The sequence below is a fragment of the Chiloscyllium plagiosum genome, chromosome 24, assembly GCF_004010195.1.
Source record: "Chiloscyllium plagiosum isolate BGI_BamShark_2017 chromosome 24, ASM401019v2, whole genome shotgun sequence".
NCBI lineage: Eukaryota > Metazoa > Chordata > Chondrichthyes > Orectolobiformes > Hemiscylliidae > Chiloscyllium > Chiloscyllium plagiosum.
This window is the reverse complement of record NC_057733.1, coordinates 4108764-4128721: the sequence shown is the minus strand read 5'-3', so window position 1 is coordinate 4128721 and position 19958 is coordinate 4108764. Positions and strand designations below refer to the sequence as shown.

The 19958-nt window shown below is 41.3% G+C and overlaps 1 protein-coding gene across 1 annotated transcript in view; it reads right to left on the bottom strand.

Annotated features, from left to right (window-relative positions):
- Nucleotides 1-19958, bottom strand: part of LOC122561982 (fas-binding factor 1 homolog) — a 77653-nt gene that overhangs the window by 19738 nt on the left and 37957 nt on the right. Inside the window, exons 10-14 of the mRNA XM_043714331.1 lie at nt 19548-19644; nt 18262-18708; nt 16896-16994; nt 13694-13794; nt 1250-1293 (exon numbers count right to left, since the gene is read on the bottom strand). Of these exons, the coding sequence (XP_043570266.1) occupies nt 1250-1293; nt 13694-13794; nt 16896-16994; nt 18262-18708; nt 19548-19644 (788 nt within the window). The remainder of the gene's footprint in view (nt 1-1249; nt 1294-13693; nt 13795-16895; nt 16995-18261; nt 18709-19547; nt 19645-19958) is intronic.

Sequence of the window (19958 nt, the reverse complement as noted above, 5' to 3'; positions counted from 1 at the left end):
GCCTGAAAGTGCTGGAACATGGGATTGGTGTCATTAGGTTAGTGCACATGTGATGGGCCAAAGTGTCTCTTCTCTGCTGCATGACTGTATGACACAATGACTCGACAAATGGCTTGGTATCATTTGTAACTCATCCAAACGTACACATGTCTTCAGCTGTCAAACAAACCATGACAAATGCAAACCATGGAGCCCACTGCAACTGCAAGAACAGACGGCCTTCTTTCTTTCCCCAGGCTATACCATATATCCTCTCAATCACAGCAATCCAGCAGCAGGTATCTTCTTTACTCTAAGTCTAAAGCTCTTTTTCAAATTTGAACGGCTATGGACACTTAAGCAACTTCAGATCATTATGCTAAAACTTCCAAACAGTTTTTTCTTCAGTACTGATTGCATAACTGCATTTCCCTATGGAAAAGTACTCTATTACATCTCAATGTTTACACAGTGCTGATTAATATAGGATAGAACCCTTCAATTAATTGCTGCAGTAAAACACATACAACTAATAATCATGACATTTGAAGCTGTAAACATTTAATCCTTCAGAATGTTCCTTACTCCTCAGATGGCTTTCATTTGTGAACCTATAAAAAGAGGCAGGTTTTCAGAAGTCTTCCACTGGAAGATGTAGGAAACACATTTTCCCGATGACTGTCAGTGACAACTCTGACATCACAGATGTGTATGCCAGATCATAACCCTGGCCATAGGAAATCGATAACGAAACAGGAAGGCACAGGAGTTCAAAATCCCAGAAATAAAATGCTTTTGCCATTCCTGCTACTCCAAGGAAATAAAAATACAGCCAACAGACTTTAAGAACAAGGATATTTTGATGGACTTCCAGGTGTTATTCCCATATATCTGCTCCTCTTGTCCTTTTAAGTATCTTGATCAATGTCCTATCTCTATAAACACAGATCTGAAGTCAAGCAAAGGAAAGGAAGAGTTTGAGATGGACCATCTGAAAGGCAAGAAAAGAGTGGAAATTGAAAGCCAAAGTTGATGAAATTTTCCTATTCATAGAAGAATAGGGAAGTCATCAAACATACTGGGAAAAAAAAAGGTGGCGAAAGGAACCTGAATTGAATAGGAACAAGACATATTCCACATAACTAACTAAAGTAGCATAGCTGGGATCCAACTGGATTCCTGTAAGAACATGTTTTATTTGGAGTAGAAACTAACCACATCTGGTTGTATAGGAGACACACTGATGTAAATGAAGCCAGCTCACTCCTACCTGTAAAGCAGATAGTTGGTCATCTTTTGGAACTTGTGAAGGTGCTGTAAAAATGACAAGAAACACCAATATTTAGATGGAAATTGCTGGTAAAACTCAGTCAGCCAGTCTAACTCTTGAACTAAAAATAAACTGAAAATGAAGTTCCCTCAACACTGTCCCCATTAAAAACTCCTGAAACCAGTCTAAGTCAACAAAACATGGAGAGAAAGCAAGCTAAAGTGGAGTCAAGATGACTCTTCATCAGAGCTTCAGTCCTGATGAGGAGTCAGCTAGACTCAAAACGTTAGCTTGCTTTCTCTCCATGGATGCTGCCTGACCCGCTGTGATCGCCAGCATTTTTTGTTTTCAGTCCATCCTATCAAAGCCTTTTATCACTTTAAATAATTTTATTCAGTCACCTCTCAGCCTTCCTTTTCTGACAGTAAAGAAAACCAGTCACTACTTATTAATTAATAAAGCCTAGTGCTAGTTTTTTTTTTAAATGGCTTGCTAACCTGTGGCAAAATTTTTGTCATTGTATTCAAAGTTCCTTTATACCTCAATCCAAAGATGTGCAGGTCAGGTGAATTGGCCATGCTAAATTGCTCATAGTGTTAGGTGCATTAGTCAGGAATAAATATGTGGAATGGGTCTGGATGGTCGGTGTGGACTTGTTGGGCCAACAAGCCTGTTTCCAAACTGCAGGGAATCGAATCTAATCTCAAACCCACCTGGACTCACACCTTCCTAATAAGTGACCTCCCAATTTTTCCAGACAAAATGTACTACCTCACATTTGTCTGTGTTGAACTTCATTTATCAATTATTTACAAGGTCTGCAAGTTTATAAATGTTTTCCTCTGCATCGAATGTACTGCACACCTCTCCCTCCATTAATCTATAACGAATGACATTTCTTTTTTGATGCCACAGTCCCAATTGTTAATATGAACTATTAACACAAATTCTTGAAAATACCTCCCACCTTCTGCCACTTTGAACAATGAACTTTTGCTACCACTCTCTACTTTGTCTTTTGAATTTAGATAGTAATCCATTCTCCCACTTACCCCTTGATTCCACATCAACTGACATTATTCGTGAGTATATTATAGGACTCCTTTTGAAATTCCAGATAAATTAGCATCAACATAAACACATGACCACCACTGATTCTTTGTTATTTCCTCAAAGAATTATAAGGCTGATCAAGCAAGATTTTCCCTTTTGAAATTCAAGTTAATAATTCATTATTTTTTAGGTTGTAAGTTTGCTCGCTGAGCTAGTCGACTTGTTCTCAGACATTTCGTCACCATGCCAGGTAAAATCATCAGTGAACCTTCGGTGAAGCATTGATGATCTGTTCCACTTGCTATTTATCTGTCTCGGTTTGTTGTGGTTGGTGATATCATTTCCGGTTCTGTTTCTGAAAGTTTGGTAAATGGGGTCCAAATCTATGTGTTTGTTAATGGAGTTTCAGTTTGAATGCCAGGTCTCTAGGAATTCCCGTGTGTGTCTTTGTTTAGCCTGTCCTAGGATGGAAATGTTTTCCCAGTCAAAGTGGTGTCCCTCTTAATCTGTGTGTATGGATTCTAGTGACAATTGGTCATGTCTTTTAGTGGCTAGTTGGTGCTCATGCATCTTGGCGACTAGCTTTCTACCCATCTGTCCAATGTAATGTTTGTTGTGGCCCTTTCAGGGTATTTTGTATATAACGTCCGTTCTGCTTACTGTTGGTATGGGGTCCTTTAAATTCATTAAGGGTTGTTTCAGTGTGGTGGTAGGTTTGTGGGCTGCCATGATGCCTAGGGGCCAGAGTTGTCATCCCTGAAATGTCTTTAATGTATGGCAGAGTGGCTAGAGTCTCTGGGTGTGTAGTGTCTTCTTGTTTAGGCCTGTTGTGCAGGAATCGGTGAACTGCACTCATCAGTTACTCATTGTTCCTGAATCCTGAAAAGTATTCTGGGTAATACAAGATGGAGGATAGGAAAAATTTCTGGCTGTAACAGCTGCTCCTTTTTGGAGGTATTTTAGGTGCTGGAGGTGATTTCCTCAAATGCCAGAAGCAGCAATGACTGTTTTATATGTTGTTGCATTGTTCTGGAACTTTGGAAAAAGAAAGTCAAAACAACAGCAGTTTTAAAAGGGAGAAGAACAGACAAAAGAAGCACATGGTGAGGTCAGTGCAGGAGAGAGAGAGAGAGAGAGAGAGAGAAAGAAACTGATACCACAGTGAATCTGCACAGTTACTGCCTTTGCAGTTTGAATTCATGTATCGCTGGACATCGGAGTGCATCTGGGAAAACTAACAAACAGTGAAATGCACAACTGATCTTGGAGGAACTGTTTGGGCAAAGTTCACAGCACAGAAGCAGATATGTGTATTGTTTTAAGTGTGGCCTACAGAAAGTCTGCAATAGTTCTTTCTTGATTATATGTGTTTTCAGATATGTCTCTTGATAAAACTTAAAATATAAGCCATAATATTAATTTAACTTGGGGCAGTATTTTGTAGACGAATAAGATGGTGTTATTTTCTCAGTCTGTAGATTGTGAAGGAGCAAAAATGGCCTTTAGTGGAGTGATATGTGGACATCATGTTTGCCTCTTTCTTAAACCAAATTGTTACCTTTTGTCAACATTCATACATTGAGTCACCATTAGAAACCGAAGTAGTCTATTCGACCCTCGAGCCTGATCCGCCATTCAATAAGATCATGGTTGAGCCAACATTCCTCACATCCACTTGCCTTTTCCCCATAACTTTTAATTCCTCAACTGATCAAAAATCTATCTCAGCCTTAAATATACACAAATGAGAAAGTGTATAAGGTATGAGCAGGTAGGGAAAGAGTTAAGTTTACGGTTGCGGGACAAAGGCTCAGCTAATATGACTTTGACCAGATAAGAACTTGCAGTAAACAATGAGGTGCTGGAGGCAAGAGTAATGGTTTAAGAGGTGAAGACCATCCATTGTATAATGCCAATTAATCTTTATTGTTGATGCTTGCTGATTGTAACAATCACCCAATCAATATAGATGTTGCCTTATTTGGATGTTACTCCCTGTAAGTGACTACATAATTCTTTAAGAATCTGCTTTGAAGAGAAAGCCAAGAACTCATGTCTTTGTGTACATGGGCAATCACTCTCTCTCCAGGGCTCAGAATAAATATGAAGAAGGTAGAGCCACATTGTGTCTCTGAGTGTTTGCTTCGACTGATATGGAAACAGGACAACACAAGGATTCTGCCCTCACAGCTCTCTGGACAAGGAGTTCCAAGGACTGACAATTGTTGAGAAGAAATTCCTCCTCATCTCAGTCTTAAATTGACATCTTTTATTCTGAGACTATGCCCTCTGGCCCTAGAAATGAGAGGAAATATCCTCTCAGCATTTACCTGTCACTCTAAGAATCCAATATGGTTCAATGAAATCATTTCTCATTCTTTTAACCTTCAGTAAGTAGAGTCCCTACCTCTTTAGTCTTTGCTCATAAAACAATCCCTCCAGACCAAGGATCACCCTAGAGAACCTTCTCTGAACTACCTTTAATGAAACAATATCTTTCCTTAAATAAGAGGACTAAACCTGCTTCACAGTATTTCTATTGTGGTCTCAGCACCACTTATACAGTTGCAGAAAGACTTCCCCACTCTTACACTCCAACCCCCATATAATAAGGCCACCATTCCTGTTGCACCGTGTATGCTACTCTCCTATGTTTCATGCACAAGTCCCCCCAAGTCCCTTTCTGATGCAGTCTTTGCAATTTTTTTCCATTTAAATAATTCTCTGTTCTTTTGTTCTCCCTTACAAATTCTAATTTTCCTACATTATACTCCATTTGCCAACTTCTTGCCCACTCACTTAACCCATCAATATCTCTCTGCAAACTGTATTCCTCCTGCAGCTTGCCTAATTATTTTTGTCATCTGCAAATTTGGCTACAGTACATTTGCATCCTTTCTCCAAGTCTATTGTATAACCTCTGTATCCGTGATATCACAAATTCACCTATTCACACTAAAAACATGAAACATCTGGGGTGGTACGGTGGCTGTGGCTAGCACTGCTGCCTCACAGCACCAGGGACCCAGAGTCGATTCCAGCCTCGGACAACTGTCTGTGTGGAGTTTGCAAATTCTCACCGTGTCTGTGTGGGTTTCCTCCTTGTGCTCCCGCTTTCTCCCACAGTCCAAAGATGTGCAGGTCAGGTGAACTGGCCATAGTGTTAGGTTCATTAGTTAGAGGGAAATGGGTCTGGGGGGGGGGGGGGGGGGGTGACTCTTCGGAGGGTCAGTGTGGACTTGTTGGGCCAAAGGGCCTGTTTCCACACTGTAAGGAATCTAATCTAATCTAATAAGAATACCTATGTATAGCTTCTACTCATCAACTACAGCTCTGCCTTCAACACTATAATCCCAACCGAACTAATCTATAAACTCTGAAACAGAGGTGTCAGCTCAGTCCTCTAGAACTGGATCTTCAGCTTCCTGACCCATAGACCGCAAGATAAACAACAGCACCTCCTCCACGATAATCCTCAACACCAGCAAGGATTCAGCCCCTTACTGTACTCCCTGTACACCCATGATTGAGGGGCCAAATTTCATCTGAACACCATCTATAAGTTCACTGACAACACCATGGTTGTATGCCAGGTATCAAACAACGAGGAGTCAAAATACAGAAAGGAGATAAAATGCCTGATGTGTTCAAAGTTTGTGCGAAGATTTGTAGCTCGGGTGCTCGTTGTTGTGGTTCTGTTCGCCGAGCTGGAAGTTTTTGTTGCAAACGTTTCGTCCCCTGGCTAGGCGACATCATCAGTGCTTGGGAGCCTCCTGCAAAGCTTCGCCTAGCCAGGGGACAAAACGTTTGCAACAAAAACTTCCAGCTCGGCGAACAGAACCACAACAGAATGCCTGATATCAAGATGCAAAGATAACAATCTCTCTCTCTCTCTCTCTCAATGTCAGAAAAACTAAAGAACTGATCATCAACTGCAGGAAGAAAGGAGGAGGACATGCCCCTATCTGCATCAATGGAGCTGAAGTGGAAAGGATGGAGAGTGTCACGTTCCTGGGAGTGAGAATAATTAACAATCTGTCCTGGACCACCTACAGAGGCCAAGAAAATTCGGCATGACCACAAGCATCCTCACCAATTTTTAAAGATGCGCCACAGTAAATATTCTATCTTGACATATCATGGCTTGGTACAGGTACTGCTCTGCCCAGAACCATAAGAAAGTACAGAAAGTTGTGAACACAGCCCAGACCTTCACACAAATCAACCTGCCATCCAGTGACTCCACCTACACTTCTTAATGCTGCGGAAAGGTAGCCAACATCAGAGACCCCTCCCATCCCAGTTACAATCTCTTCCAACCTCTTTTTGGGTGTTGGGATGATTGCTTCTGTAATTCAGTATTTGGTCCATATGTGTTGTTTTCCAGTAGACATTGGTTTGACGTTCCCCATTGGCTGTTCGCTCTAGTGTGACATCTAGGAATGTCAGCATCCACAGGAAAACTACACATATGGACCAAATACTGAACTACAGAAGCAATATTGCCAACACCCACAAACGAAGCTGCATTCGAGCATTACTTCAATGAACCACCACACTGCAGCACAGAGGAACTGTGAAGAGCAGAGGAAAATCACCTGTACAGCCTAGTCAAAAAGACAAAACAAATGCCATTTACAAAATACCTTGCAAGAACTGTGACAAACACTACATTGGACAAACAGGCAGAAAATTAGCCTCCAGGATACATGAACATCAACTAGCCATAAAAAGACATGACCCCCTCTCACTAGTATCTTTACATATAGTTGAGAAAGGACAACACTTTGACTGGGACAACACATCCATCCTAGGACAAGCCAAACAGAGACATGCACAAAAATTCTGAGAAGCACGGCATTCCAACCAGAAATCTATCAACAAGCACATCGAACTGAAACCCATTTACCACTCTCTGAGAAAAAGAGTAGGAAATGACATCACTATAGGAAATGGCATCACTAACCCCAAAAAACCTAAACACATAAATAGAAAGCGGGTTATAACACCACTGCTTCACCGCAGGCTCAGTGATGATGTTATCTTGTATGGTGATGAAACATCTGAAAATAAACCTTCCAGCTCAGTGAGCAAACTTACATTCGGAACCTCAACCTGAGCTACAAATTTCTCAAAACTCGCTACCAGCAATTAATGTTCATCCATAACTTTTCTTGAACTGAGTGGCTTGGCCAGTTAAGAGCAAACACATTGCTGTGGATCTGGATTCACATGTAGGTGAGATTAGGTAGGGATGTCAGATTTTCCTACTCTACAAAACATTATTTAATCACAGCAAGACCTTACAAATATAAGAATGAGATGCTAGTCAGTTAATCTGCTTTTGGTGATGCTGGCTGAGTGAAGTGAAAGAAATCCATGTTCCTTTCCAAATGCTGTAGTCATCTTTTACATTCATTGTCAGTTCAATTTCCCCACAACAATTTTAGTCTGACTAATGTGTAATTCCCTGGTTTTTCTCTTTCACCCTGCTTAAAAAGCAGAGTGGCATTGTGTTGGGGCCATAATTATTTGCAATAGATATTAATGACTTGGCTGATAAAAGTGAATGTACTATAGCCATGTTGGTGGATGAACAAAAGTGGGTGAGAAAGCGAGTGTTTTTGCTTTTAAATCTTATGTAAACACTAGCTGATCCACCCACAATGCAGTATGCCCTTAATGCTCTCTAGGTTCAGTACTCAATCTCTGGAGCTGTGACTTGAGCCCAAAGTCATTGAGAGCTTCAGTGATCATCATCCCCTGAAGCAAATAGTGGCCATTCAACTGTGTGGTGCACTTTAAGGCCATAAGATTTAGGAGTGTAAGTGGACTGTTCAGCCCATCAAGTCTTCTCTGCCATTCAGTGAGTTCATAGCTGATCTGATAACATTCACCTCTACTTTCCTATCTTTTCCCTACAATCCTGGTTTGCCTTACTGATTTGAAAATTATCTAAGTGTTGAAAATATTTAACAACCCAGCCTTGGCATCCTTCTGATGTAAATAATTCCAAAAATTCACTACTGTCTAAGTAAAGAAATTCCTCCTCATCTTTATCTTAAATGTGCAACTCCTTATTCTGAGATATGACCTCTGGTCCTAGAGTCTTACACAAGGGGAAACAACTTCTGCATATGTCCTGTCAAATCCCCTAAGATTCTTGTATATTTCAATAAGGTCACCCCTCATTCTTCAGGGCTAACCTACTCAACCTCTCCTCACATGACAGTCACTCCATACCTGGTATTGAATCTTCTGTGGACAGCCTGCAATGCCAGTATGCCTTTCCTTAGATAAAGACTCTCAAACTGTCCACTGAATTCCATCTTGGTCTGACTAGTTTTAGCAAACCCGCGCTACTTTCATAGTCCTTTTCCTTTATCTTCCCTATTACCCACTGCACTTGGGTGATTTGTGATTCACGGGTGAGGACTCCCAAACCCTTCTATGTTATAGGTTTCTGAGGATTTCTCCAATTAAAAAGCATTCAGTTCCTTTATTCTTCTTTTCAAAGTGCATAATCTCATATCTTCCCACATTATATTCTATCTGCCAAGATTTACCCACTTCCTTAACCTGTCTATATCCTCCTATAAATCCTGTGACATCCTCAATACTTGCTTTCCCAACCACATTTTCTTGTTTATCCACAAACATGGCTATAGAACATTAATTTTTTTCAGCCAAGTCCTTAATATCTATTGTAAGCAATCATAGCTCCAATACTGTTACTCAGTTTAAGAAAAGCAAACAAGGAAAACCAGGGAATTACAGACCAGTAAAACCAAAACTATTGTGTGGAAATTTTTGGAGTCTATAATCAAGGATGGAACAACTGAACACTTTGAAAGTTTCCAGTTCATCAAGGACAGCCAGCATGGATTCATGACAGGTAGGTCATGCCTGACAAACCTCATTGAAATTTTGTTGAAGAGGTGACTAAGGCAGTGAACAGGGGAATGTTGTTCATCAGATGCCTCTCGAAGTCCGTATAAAGTCCCAAGTAAGACACAGTTAACTAAGGCAGAAGCCCCTGAACTGAGGGCAAATTACTGACATGGCTGAGAAATTGGTTGAGTGGCATGTGATAGAAGTAGTCAAATTGGCACCATGTGACCAGTGATGTCCCAAAAGAGCTTCAGTTGCTCATATTATTCATTAACAATGTGGATAATGGCATAGAAAGTCATATACCAAATTTACTGATGCCACAAAGTCAGGCAGCATTTTAGACAGTGTAGATGAAAGCATAAAATTGCAAAGAGATATGGCTGAGTGAAAGGCAAATCTGTGGCAGATGAAGTTCAATGTAAGCAAGTGTGAGGCTGTCCATTTTGGACCAAAAGAAAGGAATAGAACAGGGTACTTTCCAGATGGTATGACGTTAATGCAATTAATGTCCAAAGAGACTTGGGGGTTCAGGTATGTCAATCCTCAAAATGTCACAAACAGCTGCAGAAAATAATTAAGAAAGTTAATGGAATATTGGTCTTTATATCTGGAATATAAGGACACAGACATATGCTGCAGTTATACAAAATACTGCTTAGAGCCCACTTGGGATGCTTTGAGCAGATGTGGGCACTACACCTTAGGAAGGATATACTGGCCTTGGAGTACAAAGTAGATTTACAATAATGATACCTGCACCTTAGGATTAAGTTATGATTATACAAATTAGGCCTGTTTTCTCTAGAATTTAGCAGTTTTGGGGCAATCTGACTGAAGTCTTCAAAATATTAACAGGAAAAGGGAGGATAGCTAATTTATTCGTACTGGTTAGAGATTCTAGCATTGGGGCATTGTCTGTGAATTAGGCCAGACTGTTCAGAATAAACATTAGGAAGCACTTCTGTACACAAAGGGTGGTAAATGTTTGGAACGCGCTTCCCCAAACACCAATAGATGTTGCATCAGTTGTTAATTTTAAATGTGAGGTAGATATATTTTTGTTAGACAAATATATCTATCTCAGATTTAAAATTAACTGATGCAACATCTATTGGTGTTTGTGGAAGTACATTCCAAATATTTACCTCCCTTTGTGTACAGAAATAGTCAAAGGCTGGTATATGGAGTGAGGGCACAAATTAGCCATGATCTCAATGAATGATGGAAACAGGCTCGAGGAGCTGAATGGCCTACTCCTGTTTCTATGTTCGGATGTACTAGCCTCTGGGACACTCCACTAGTTGCAGTTTACTATCCTGAAAATGGCCCCTTTATCCCAACTTTCCCTTTTCTACTAGTTAGACAATCCTTTATCCATACTGATATATGGTATCTTATCAAACATCTTCTGAAAATCTAAATATATTACATCTCTTGCTTCCCTTTTTACCTCCTCAAAGAATTCTAGTAAATTTGTCAGGCATGATTTCCCCTTCATGAAACCCTGACTACTCTGCATGATTTGTCCAAACAAACACAATACACATTTATTACAATATCCTCACCTGACACATATGTGTTTACGTTTTGAAATAAATCATTTTCGAGAGGTGGCCACCCCAGCGAGATTTAGTATTTATTATCCATCTATAGTTTAATGCTGTGAAATGGCTTTTTAGAGGGCAGTTAAGAACCAAATATATTGGTGTAGGCCTGGAGTTGCTTTCAAGCCAGACTGTGTAAAACTTGCATTCTCTGGATTATTCGTTTAGACATCTGGATTGCTGATTTTGAATGACATAATCAGATGGCTGCAGGATTGAATGTTACCTCCAAGTACAATGGGACCTTGATAAGAGGGTAAATAGGCAGGAAGTATCACACTGTGGCTAGGAATGGGACATTTAGCTGATTTTCTTCCCCACTCTCGTACAGTAGAGTCAGAGATGTACAGCAAGAAAACAGACCCTTTGGTCCAACTCATCCATGCTGAACAGATATCTGAAATTAATTTAGCCCCATATGCCAGCATTTGGCCTGTTCTTATTCATGTACCCAAGCAGTTGCCTTTTAAATGTTGTAATTGAACCAGCCTCCACCACCTCTTTTGGCCGATCATTCCATACATGCACCACCCTCTGTGTGAAAAAGTAGTCCCTTAGGTCCCTTTCAATTCTTTCCCCTCTCACTTTAAACCTATGCCCTCTAGTTTTGGACTCCACTACCCTGGGGAAAAAGGCCTTGACTAATCACCCTATGCATGCCCTTTACCCCTCAGCCTCCAATTCTCCAGGGAAAATAGTCCAAGCCTTTTCAGCATCTCCCTATTGCTCAAATACTGGCAATATTTTTATAAATGTTTTCTGAACCCTTTCAAGTTTAACAACATCTTTCCTAGAGCAGGGAGAGCAAAACTGAAAGCAGTATTCCAAATGTGTCCAAATCCAAATATAACCAATGTCCTGCACGGCTGCAACATGACGTCCCAACTCTAATATTCAATGCACTGACCAATGAAAGCAAGTGTACCAAATGTCAACTTCACCACCCTGTCTACCTGCAACTCCACTTTCAAAGAACTATGAACCTGAATTCCAAGGCCACTTTGTTCAGCAACACTCCTCAGGACCTTACCATTAAGTGTATAAGTCCACCCCAATTAGCTTTTTCAAACTGCAGCACATCATATTTATCTAAATTAAACTCCATTTGTCACTCCTCAGCCTATTTACCCTCTGATCAAGGTCCCATTGTACTTCGCTGTCCACTACACCACCAATTTTAGTGTCATCTCCAAACTTACTAACCATACCTCCTATATTCACATTCAAAATATTTATATAAAATTTAAAAAAAGCACTGAACCCAGAACCAATCCTTGCAGCACACCATCGGTCATAGGCCTCCAGTCTGAAAACCAACCCTCTACCACGACCCTGTCTCCCACCTTCAAGTCAACTTTGCATCCAAATGGCCAGCTCTCCCTGTATTCCACGTGATCGAACCTTGCTAACTAGTCTACCATGCAGAACCTTGTCAAATACCATGCTGAAATTTTTACACAAAATATCCACCTCACTGCTTCCCTCAATCTTCTGCTTCAAAAAACAACTCAATCAAGAAATGATTTCCCACATACAAAGCCATGTTGTCTATCCCTAATCAGTCCTTGCCTTTCCAAACACATTACATGTAAATCCTGTCCCTCAGAATCCCCTCCAACAACTTAGCCATCACTGATGACAAGCTTACTGGTCTATTGTTCCCTGACTTTCACTTTACCATCTTTCTTAAACAATGGCACCACATTAGTCAACCTCCAGTCTTCTGGCACCTCACCCATGGCTATCGATGATACAAATATCTCAGCAAGATGCCCAGTAATCACTTCCCTAGCTTCCCACAAGGTTCTAGGGTACACCTCATGTTGCAGCTGTACAATACATTAGTTAGGCCACTTTTGGAATATGGTGTGCAATTCTGGTCTCCCTCCTATATGAATGATGTTGTGAAACTTGAAAAGGTTCAGAAAAGATTTACAAGGATGTTGACATGGTTGGAGAGTTTGAGCTGAATGGGACAGGCTGAATAGACTGAGACTGTTTTCCATGAAGCATCAGAGGCTGAGGGATGACCTTATAGAGGCTTATAAAATCATGAGGGGCACGGATAGAGTAAGTAGTTAAGGTATTTTCCCTGGGATAGGGGAGTCCAGAACTAGAGGGCATAGGTTTAGGGTGAGAGAGGAAACACCTAAAAGGGACCCAAGGGGCAACGTTTTCATGCAGAGGGTGGTGTGTGTATGGAATGAGCTACCAGAGGAAGTGGTGGAGGCTGGTACAGTTATGATATTTAAAAGGTATCTGGATGGGTATATGAATAGGAGGGGTTTAGAGAGATATGGGACAAGTGCTGGTAAATGGGACTAGATTAATTTAGGATATCTGGTTGGCACGAGTTGGACCGGTCTGTTTCTGTGCTTGTACATCTCTATGACTCTATGACATGACCAGGTTTTGGGGATTTATCCACCTTTAAGCATTTTAAGACATCCAGCACCACCTCCTCTATAATGAGGACACTTTTCAAGATATCACTATATATTTCTCCAAGTTCAATGCCTTCCATATCCTTCTCCACAGTAAACACTGACACAAAACACGTGTTTAGTATCTCACCCATCTCTTGGGGTTCCACATATATGTGGCCTTGCTATTCTCTCTCTCCCTAGTTATTCTTTTGCCTTTAATGTATTTGTAGAATCTCTGTGGATTCTCCTTAACCCTATTCGCCAGGGCTGTCTCATGCCCCCTTTTTGCCCTCCTGATTTCCCTCGAGTATACTCCTACTCCCCTAGCACAGGGATCAATTCAAATGCAAAAATTCTGTCACATCAGAGCATGGACCTGAATTCGAACCAGAGCCTTGCAAGTTTTTAATGTTCAGAACCACAGTGGCCATATTAGCAATGATTTTTTGATCTAATTTTTCACTCACCAACCATATCTGCCATTTCGGCATTACCCGAGTTTTTCCATATGTGGGTCACATGTGCAGAAGCAGCCTGTTTGCGTGCATTCTCCCATAGAAATGGGGAGCTGCAAATACAAAATACAGAAAAGAGCAATAGATAAAGCGTTCCATTGAGCATGGTACATGAGAACATACACTTGTCAAACCATAGTGAGAAAAGAGGGAGCTGAGGCCCTTGATGGGTTAAGAATAAAGAGAAGGTATTAGCAAGATAATAAGTCATCAGGATTGGAGGAGATGCATCAATGAATACTAAGAGAAGGCAGGCTGGATCTAGTTACTCTCTTTGGGTGCTGCCAAGAGGACTGAAGAACTGCAAATGGAGTATGGATAAGCTCAACAGCTACAGGTCAATTTGTTTAACCTTGGTAGTGGAGAAGCTTTTAGAAGTGATAATTGGAGAGAAAATTCAGTCGGATTAATGAAGGAAGGTTTGTACAGAGGTGCAAAGGGAAAATTATATTTAAATACTTGTTTGAGTTATTTGATGAGATAGTGAATAGCGACTGATGTGATGCAACAGACCTTTCAAAATGCATCAGATAAAATCCCACACTATAAGCAAAGTTAGAGCTCATAGAATAATAGGGACAGTAGCATCATAGATATGATTTTTTTTTCACCCAGTGGAACTTGGCTGCCACTGGCAGGCCAGCATTTATTGCCTGTCCCGAGGTGCCCTTGAGAAGGCGGTGGTGAACTGTTTTCATGAACAGCTGTAGTCCATGTGCTGTGGGTAGACCCACAATGCCCTTAAAGAGGTAATTCCAGGTGCTTGATCCAGAGTCACGGAAGGAATGGCGATATATTTCCAAGGCAGGATAGTGATTGGCTTGGAGGAGAACTTGCAGATGGTGCTGTTCCATGTATCAGCTATCCTGTGCTTCTAGATAGAAGTGGTCATGGGTTTGAAAGGTGCTGTCTAAGGATCTTTGGTGAATTTCTGTAGTGAATCTTGTAGTTAGAAAACAACACTGCTGCTACTGAACACTGGTGGTGAAGGGAGTGGATGTGGTGCCAGATCAAGTGGGCTGCTTTGTCATTGAGTGTTGTTGGAGCTGCTGGAGTGTTGTATTCCATCACACGTTTTGTGGATGATGGACAAACTCTGGGGAGTCAGGAGGTGAATTGCTTGTTGCATGCAACCTGGCGTTGTAGCCACTGTGTTTATGTGGCAAGTCCAGTTGAATTTCTGATCAATGGTAACCTTAAGGATGTTGATAGTTGGGGATTTAGGAGCATTGGTTAGATTGTCACTTATTGGAGATGGACATTGCCTGGCATTTGTGTGGTCGAATATTACTTGCTATTTCTCAGCCCAAACCTGGATATTGTCCAGGTCTTGTTGTATTTCGACATTGGCTGTTTCAGTATCCAAGTTATTACAAATGGTGCTGAATATTGCGCAATCAGCAAATATCCTCATGTCTGACCTTATAATGGAAAGAGGGTCATTGATGAAACAGTTGAAGATGGTTGTGCCAAGAACACTACCCTGAAGAACTCCAACAGAGATGCCCTGGAGTTAAGTTGACTGACCTCCAACCACCATGACCATAAGACATAAGAGCAGAAATTAGGCCATTTAGCCCACTGAGTCTGCTCTGTCATTCAATCATGGCTGATACATTTCTCAACCGTAATCTCCTACTTTCTCCGCATAACCTATCCTCATCTATCCATAACAACTCCTCAATAATCTATCTATCTCAGTCTAAAATATACTCTATGACCTGGCCTCCACAGCCTTCACAAGTAATTCCATCTTCCTACATGCCAGGTATGATTCTCGCCAATGGATTGATTGCTGTTTGATTCCAGTTTTGGTAGGGCTCCTTGATGAACACTTGGGTTAAACGCAGCTTTGATATCAAGAGCGGTCACTCTCAGCTCACATCTGGAATTTAGCTCTTTTCTCCATGTTTGAACCAAGGCTGTAATGAGGTCAGGAGCTGAGTGGCTGTGGCAGGACCCAAACTGGGCATCACTGAGCAGGTTATTGCTGAGCAGATGTTGCTTGGTAACACTGTTGATGACATCTTCCATCACTTTACTGATGATGGAGAAGAGATTGATGGGGATTGGTTAAGTGAAAGTAAGTAGAGATTTTTTTTTTAGATTGAAGAAAGGCTTATAGTGATGTTCCCTACTCTTCTAGGTATATATTGATGACCTAAATTTTACTGTACAGGACATGATTTTAAAATTTGGGAGTGACATTAAACTTGTCAGTATCATAAACTATGAAAGAGATAGGATGTGAATGGGTTGCAGAATAAAGAGGCAAATGACAGAAGAAATTTAATTCAGAGATATTTGAAATGATTACTTTGGGAGAAACGAGATAAATTAGTGGGTACGATTTTAAAGCAGCAGAGATATCAAGGTACAAAGGTACTCAAATCATTGAAAGTGGCAGAGCAGGTTAGGAAAGCAGTTAAAGCATATGGAATCTTGGACTTTGGAAATAGTGACAGAGTACTAATGCAAGGAAATCATGATAAAATAGTGATTTGCTGTTGCCTCCAGTTATGGATATAACATATTATGGAGAATGTGAAGACATTAGAGACAGTGCAGAAAGGTTCATAAAACGGTTCCAGAAATGAGAAACATAAGTTTTCTGGATAGTTTGGAGAAGGTGAGATCTTTCTCCTCAGAGAAAAGAAGGTTGAGTAATTGAAATGGTCAAAATCATGAGGGTCTGGGCAAAGTAAATTTGGAAAAACTGTTGTCACTGTTGGGAGGACGAGAATCAAAGCACATTAAATGGTAAAAATATCAATGACAACATGAGGCAAAACCTTTTTTACGCTTTAGAAGCTGGAACATATTGCCGTCTGGTATGGTATAAACAATTTCAATCACGGCTTTCAAAGCAGAATTGGATCTTATCTGAAGTGGAAATACATGCAGTGCCACAGGAAAAGGCAGAGGAGTGATATCAAGTAGTAGGCTGAATGGCCCCTTCCATGCTGTAATAATTTGTCCATGATTGTACAGTAACTGGCTATAAATAACAGGCACACAACTGTAACTGGCTCAATACTGCACCAGTGTACGAAAAGCCTGAGGAAGACATTATTTCAAATCTTTCTTCTCCATTATTTCATACCACTGTTTCCAAGAATAAAGTGTCAAGCAGCTCTGAAGATGTTCCACCTACCTGGTGCCCCTAGGTTCCACAGGATTACTCTCAGTTGCAGGTTCCTTCACTGTGGCGATAATGGACTGCTCACGTGCACCAGGTGATCCACTCTTTCGACTACAACAAGAAAACATTTCAATAGCTCAATGGGGACAGGAAATCTGGACTTATCATAGACTGAGCAAATACACATCACAAATATACAGGAGCGAGCGCAAGATACTTACTAACAGGCAGGAAAAGCCTGCTTCAGTAGGAAGTCCCATCGAACATATTACTAGGAGCATAAGACATAGGAACAGAAGTAGTTAGGCCCATTTGGCCCATCAGGTCTGCTCCACCACTCAATGAGATCTTGGCTGATCTGATAACACTCAACTCCACTTTGGTGCCTTTTCCCCGTAACCCTATATTCCCTGACTGATTAAAAATTTAACTATCTGACTTGAGTATACTTAAATGATCCAACCTTGATAGCCTTCTGCTGCAAAGAATTCCACAGATTCACTACCCTCAGAAGAAATTGCTCCTCATCGTTGTCTTAATCTCAGAGGAGAGGGTTGCCAATTTATGACCTCATTTTCTCATCTTATGCTCCATCTGCCAAGTTTTATCATCATTAATGACAACTTTCCAGTTATCCCAAGTCAAATGAAGAGAGACCAGTGAAACTGGGCCTGTATTCCGCAGAGCTTTGAACAACGACTGCTGATTTCATTAAAAACATACTAAATACTTATAAGCATAGACAGGGTAAATTCAGGCAAAATGTTTTCCCTGGTTTGGAGAAGGCAGAAAGCATTTAGCATTTGAGATGAGAAGTTTTTTCACTCAACAGTTCCAGAATCTTTGTAGCTTGCTTCACAAGATGACTGTGGAAGCTCAGTCAATTAGTATATTTAGAGACTGACAAATGTCGAAATACTAATTACTTAAAGCAAGTGGGGAAAAGGCATTGAAATGTATAATCAGCCATCATAGAATCCCTACAGGGCAGAAAGAGACTATTCGGCCCATCGAGCCTGCATCAACCCTCTGAAGGGCACCCACCCAGTCTCAGCACCCCACCCAAATCCTTGTATTTACTGTGGTTAATCCATGTACCCTGGATGCCACAAGGTAACTTAGCATGGCCAATATACCCAACCTGCACATCTTTGGACTATGGGAGGAAACCAGAGCACCTGGCAGAAACCCATGCAGTCATGGGGAGAATGTAAAAACTCCATACAAACAGTCGCCCAAGACTGGAATGGAACCCAGGTCCCCGGTGCTGGGAGGCAACAGTGCTGACCACTGAACCATCATCATACTGAATTGCAGACTAGGCTTGATGGGCTGAATGGCTCAATCCTGTTCCTATGTTCCTAAGCCAGGTCCTTACCATGAGTTCGTCACCACATCAATTTCATTACTTGATGCCAAGGCATGGAATTCTGTGGTTTGAGACTTCTTTCGAGCTAATGCCTCCTTTAGCCAATCACCTTCTTCTGCACCAGCGAAGTCTGTTTTTGATGTGGATGGTGCAGATCTGACCAGTGTCTCGTCATTCGGTTTTGATGCGGATGGGGGACGATCGGCTGAGTAAGGCCTCTTGCTGTGGTTCTGGCTGGCTGGAAGGTTTGAATCGGACTTCGCTTTGTACAACATTCCTTTCTGCTCATCTTTGATTGGCATTTGATTATCTAGATCAGGAGTTACATCATCTTTCAGCCCCAGCCAATCGGCAGCCCCTTTGTTTCCACGGGCCGATGTTGGAGTCATCGGTGTCGGTGTGGTCTCGTTGGGCTTCTGATCAACGATCGAGTTTCGATCACCCTCAGGGCTAAATCTGCAGGCGAACGATTAGTTCAAAAGAAAACAAAATCAGTCAAACACACCACAGTCGTTGCAAGAAAAATCACAGCACAATGCAACTTCATTATAAAACACTCACTCTGCCAAACCAAATGATATTGTGTGCAGCAACAATGAGATTCTTCCTCAGATGAAGGAAAGAGGCTGTGGTATTAATCAAGAACAAAGCTTGACATGAGGTGCAAGCAGGAGTTGGTCTTATGACAACCATTTCAACTGACATGTATTAGAAGTACAGGGTCTCAAGTAATGTTATCTCTCTTCATTCATGTCTGAATGAATGGCCCTGGTTTTAAATTGGCTGAAACAAGTTTCAACACAGCAAACGATTGTCCGGAACTTGCTGCAAGCCCAGCCAATTTTTGTTTAATTAGAATTAGAATCCCGACAGTGTGGAAACAGGCCTTTCAGCCCAACAAGTCCACACGGACCCTCTGAAAAGTAATCCACCCTGATTCATTCCCCTACCCTGACTAATGCACCTAGCCTACACATCCCTGAACAGAGTGGGCAATTTAGCATGGCCAATTCACCAAAACCGCACATCTTTTGGATTGTGGGTGGAAATTGGAGCACCCGGAGGAAACCCACGCAGACACAGGGAGAACGAGCAAACTCCACACAGACAGACAGTCACCTGAGGCTGGAAACGAACCTGGGACCCTGGTGTTGTGAGGCAGTAGTGCTAACCACTGAGACACAATGCCGCCCACTAGCTCATAGCAACAAACTGATGCAGAATGGCAAAATAGTGCTCTTATTTTGGCAGGAACAATAAACACCCTTTCTGGGTTCTCAGAAAAAATGAGGTACCTCACTGACTGACGCCTGGACTGACGATCCTCTGGGGTAGTGGCCACAGTGGGCTGATAGGAACCAAAGGTGAAGTCATCTAATAAGTCTTCTTTTTCTAAGCAAGAACCAAAAAGATAATCAATCACTAACAGCCATCCAATTAAAAGACACTGCCCAGCACCTCATATTCAACTGGAGTTTCTCCCCACTTCTTTTATACATTTTCTCTTCTAGTAATAACTCAGTTGTAAAAACCTCCCAGCAGAAGACCACCACTACTTTTCAGGGTAACTCAGATGGACCTTACCTTCATAATCTGGAGACAAAATCACAAAGGTAGCTGAAGAGCAAATTATACTGAAATGAAGCAACAAATGTGACAACATTTTCCATTTGTGCATTGCACATATGGACTTCCAAAAGGAACGA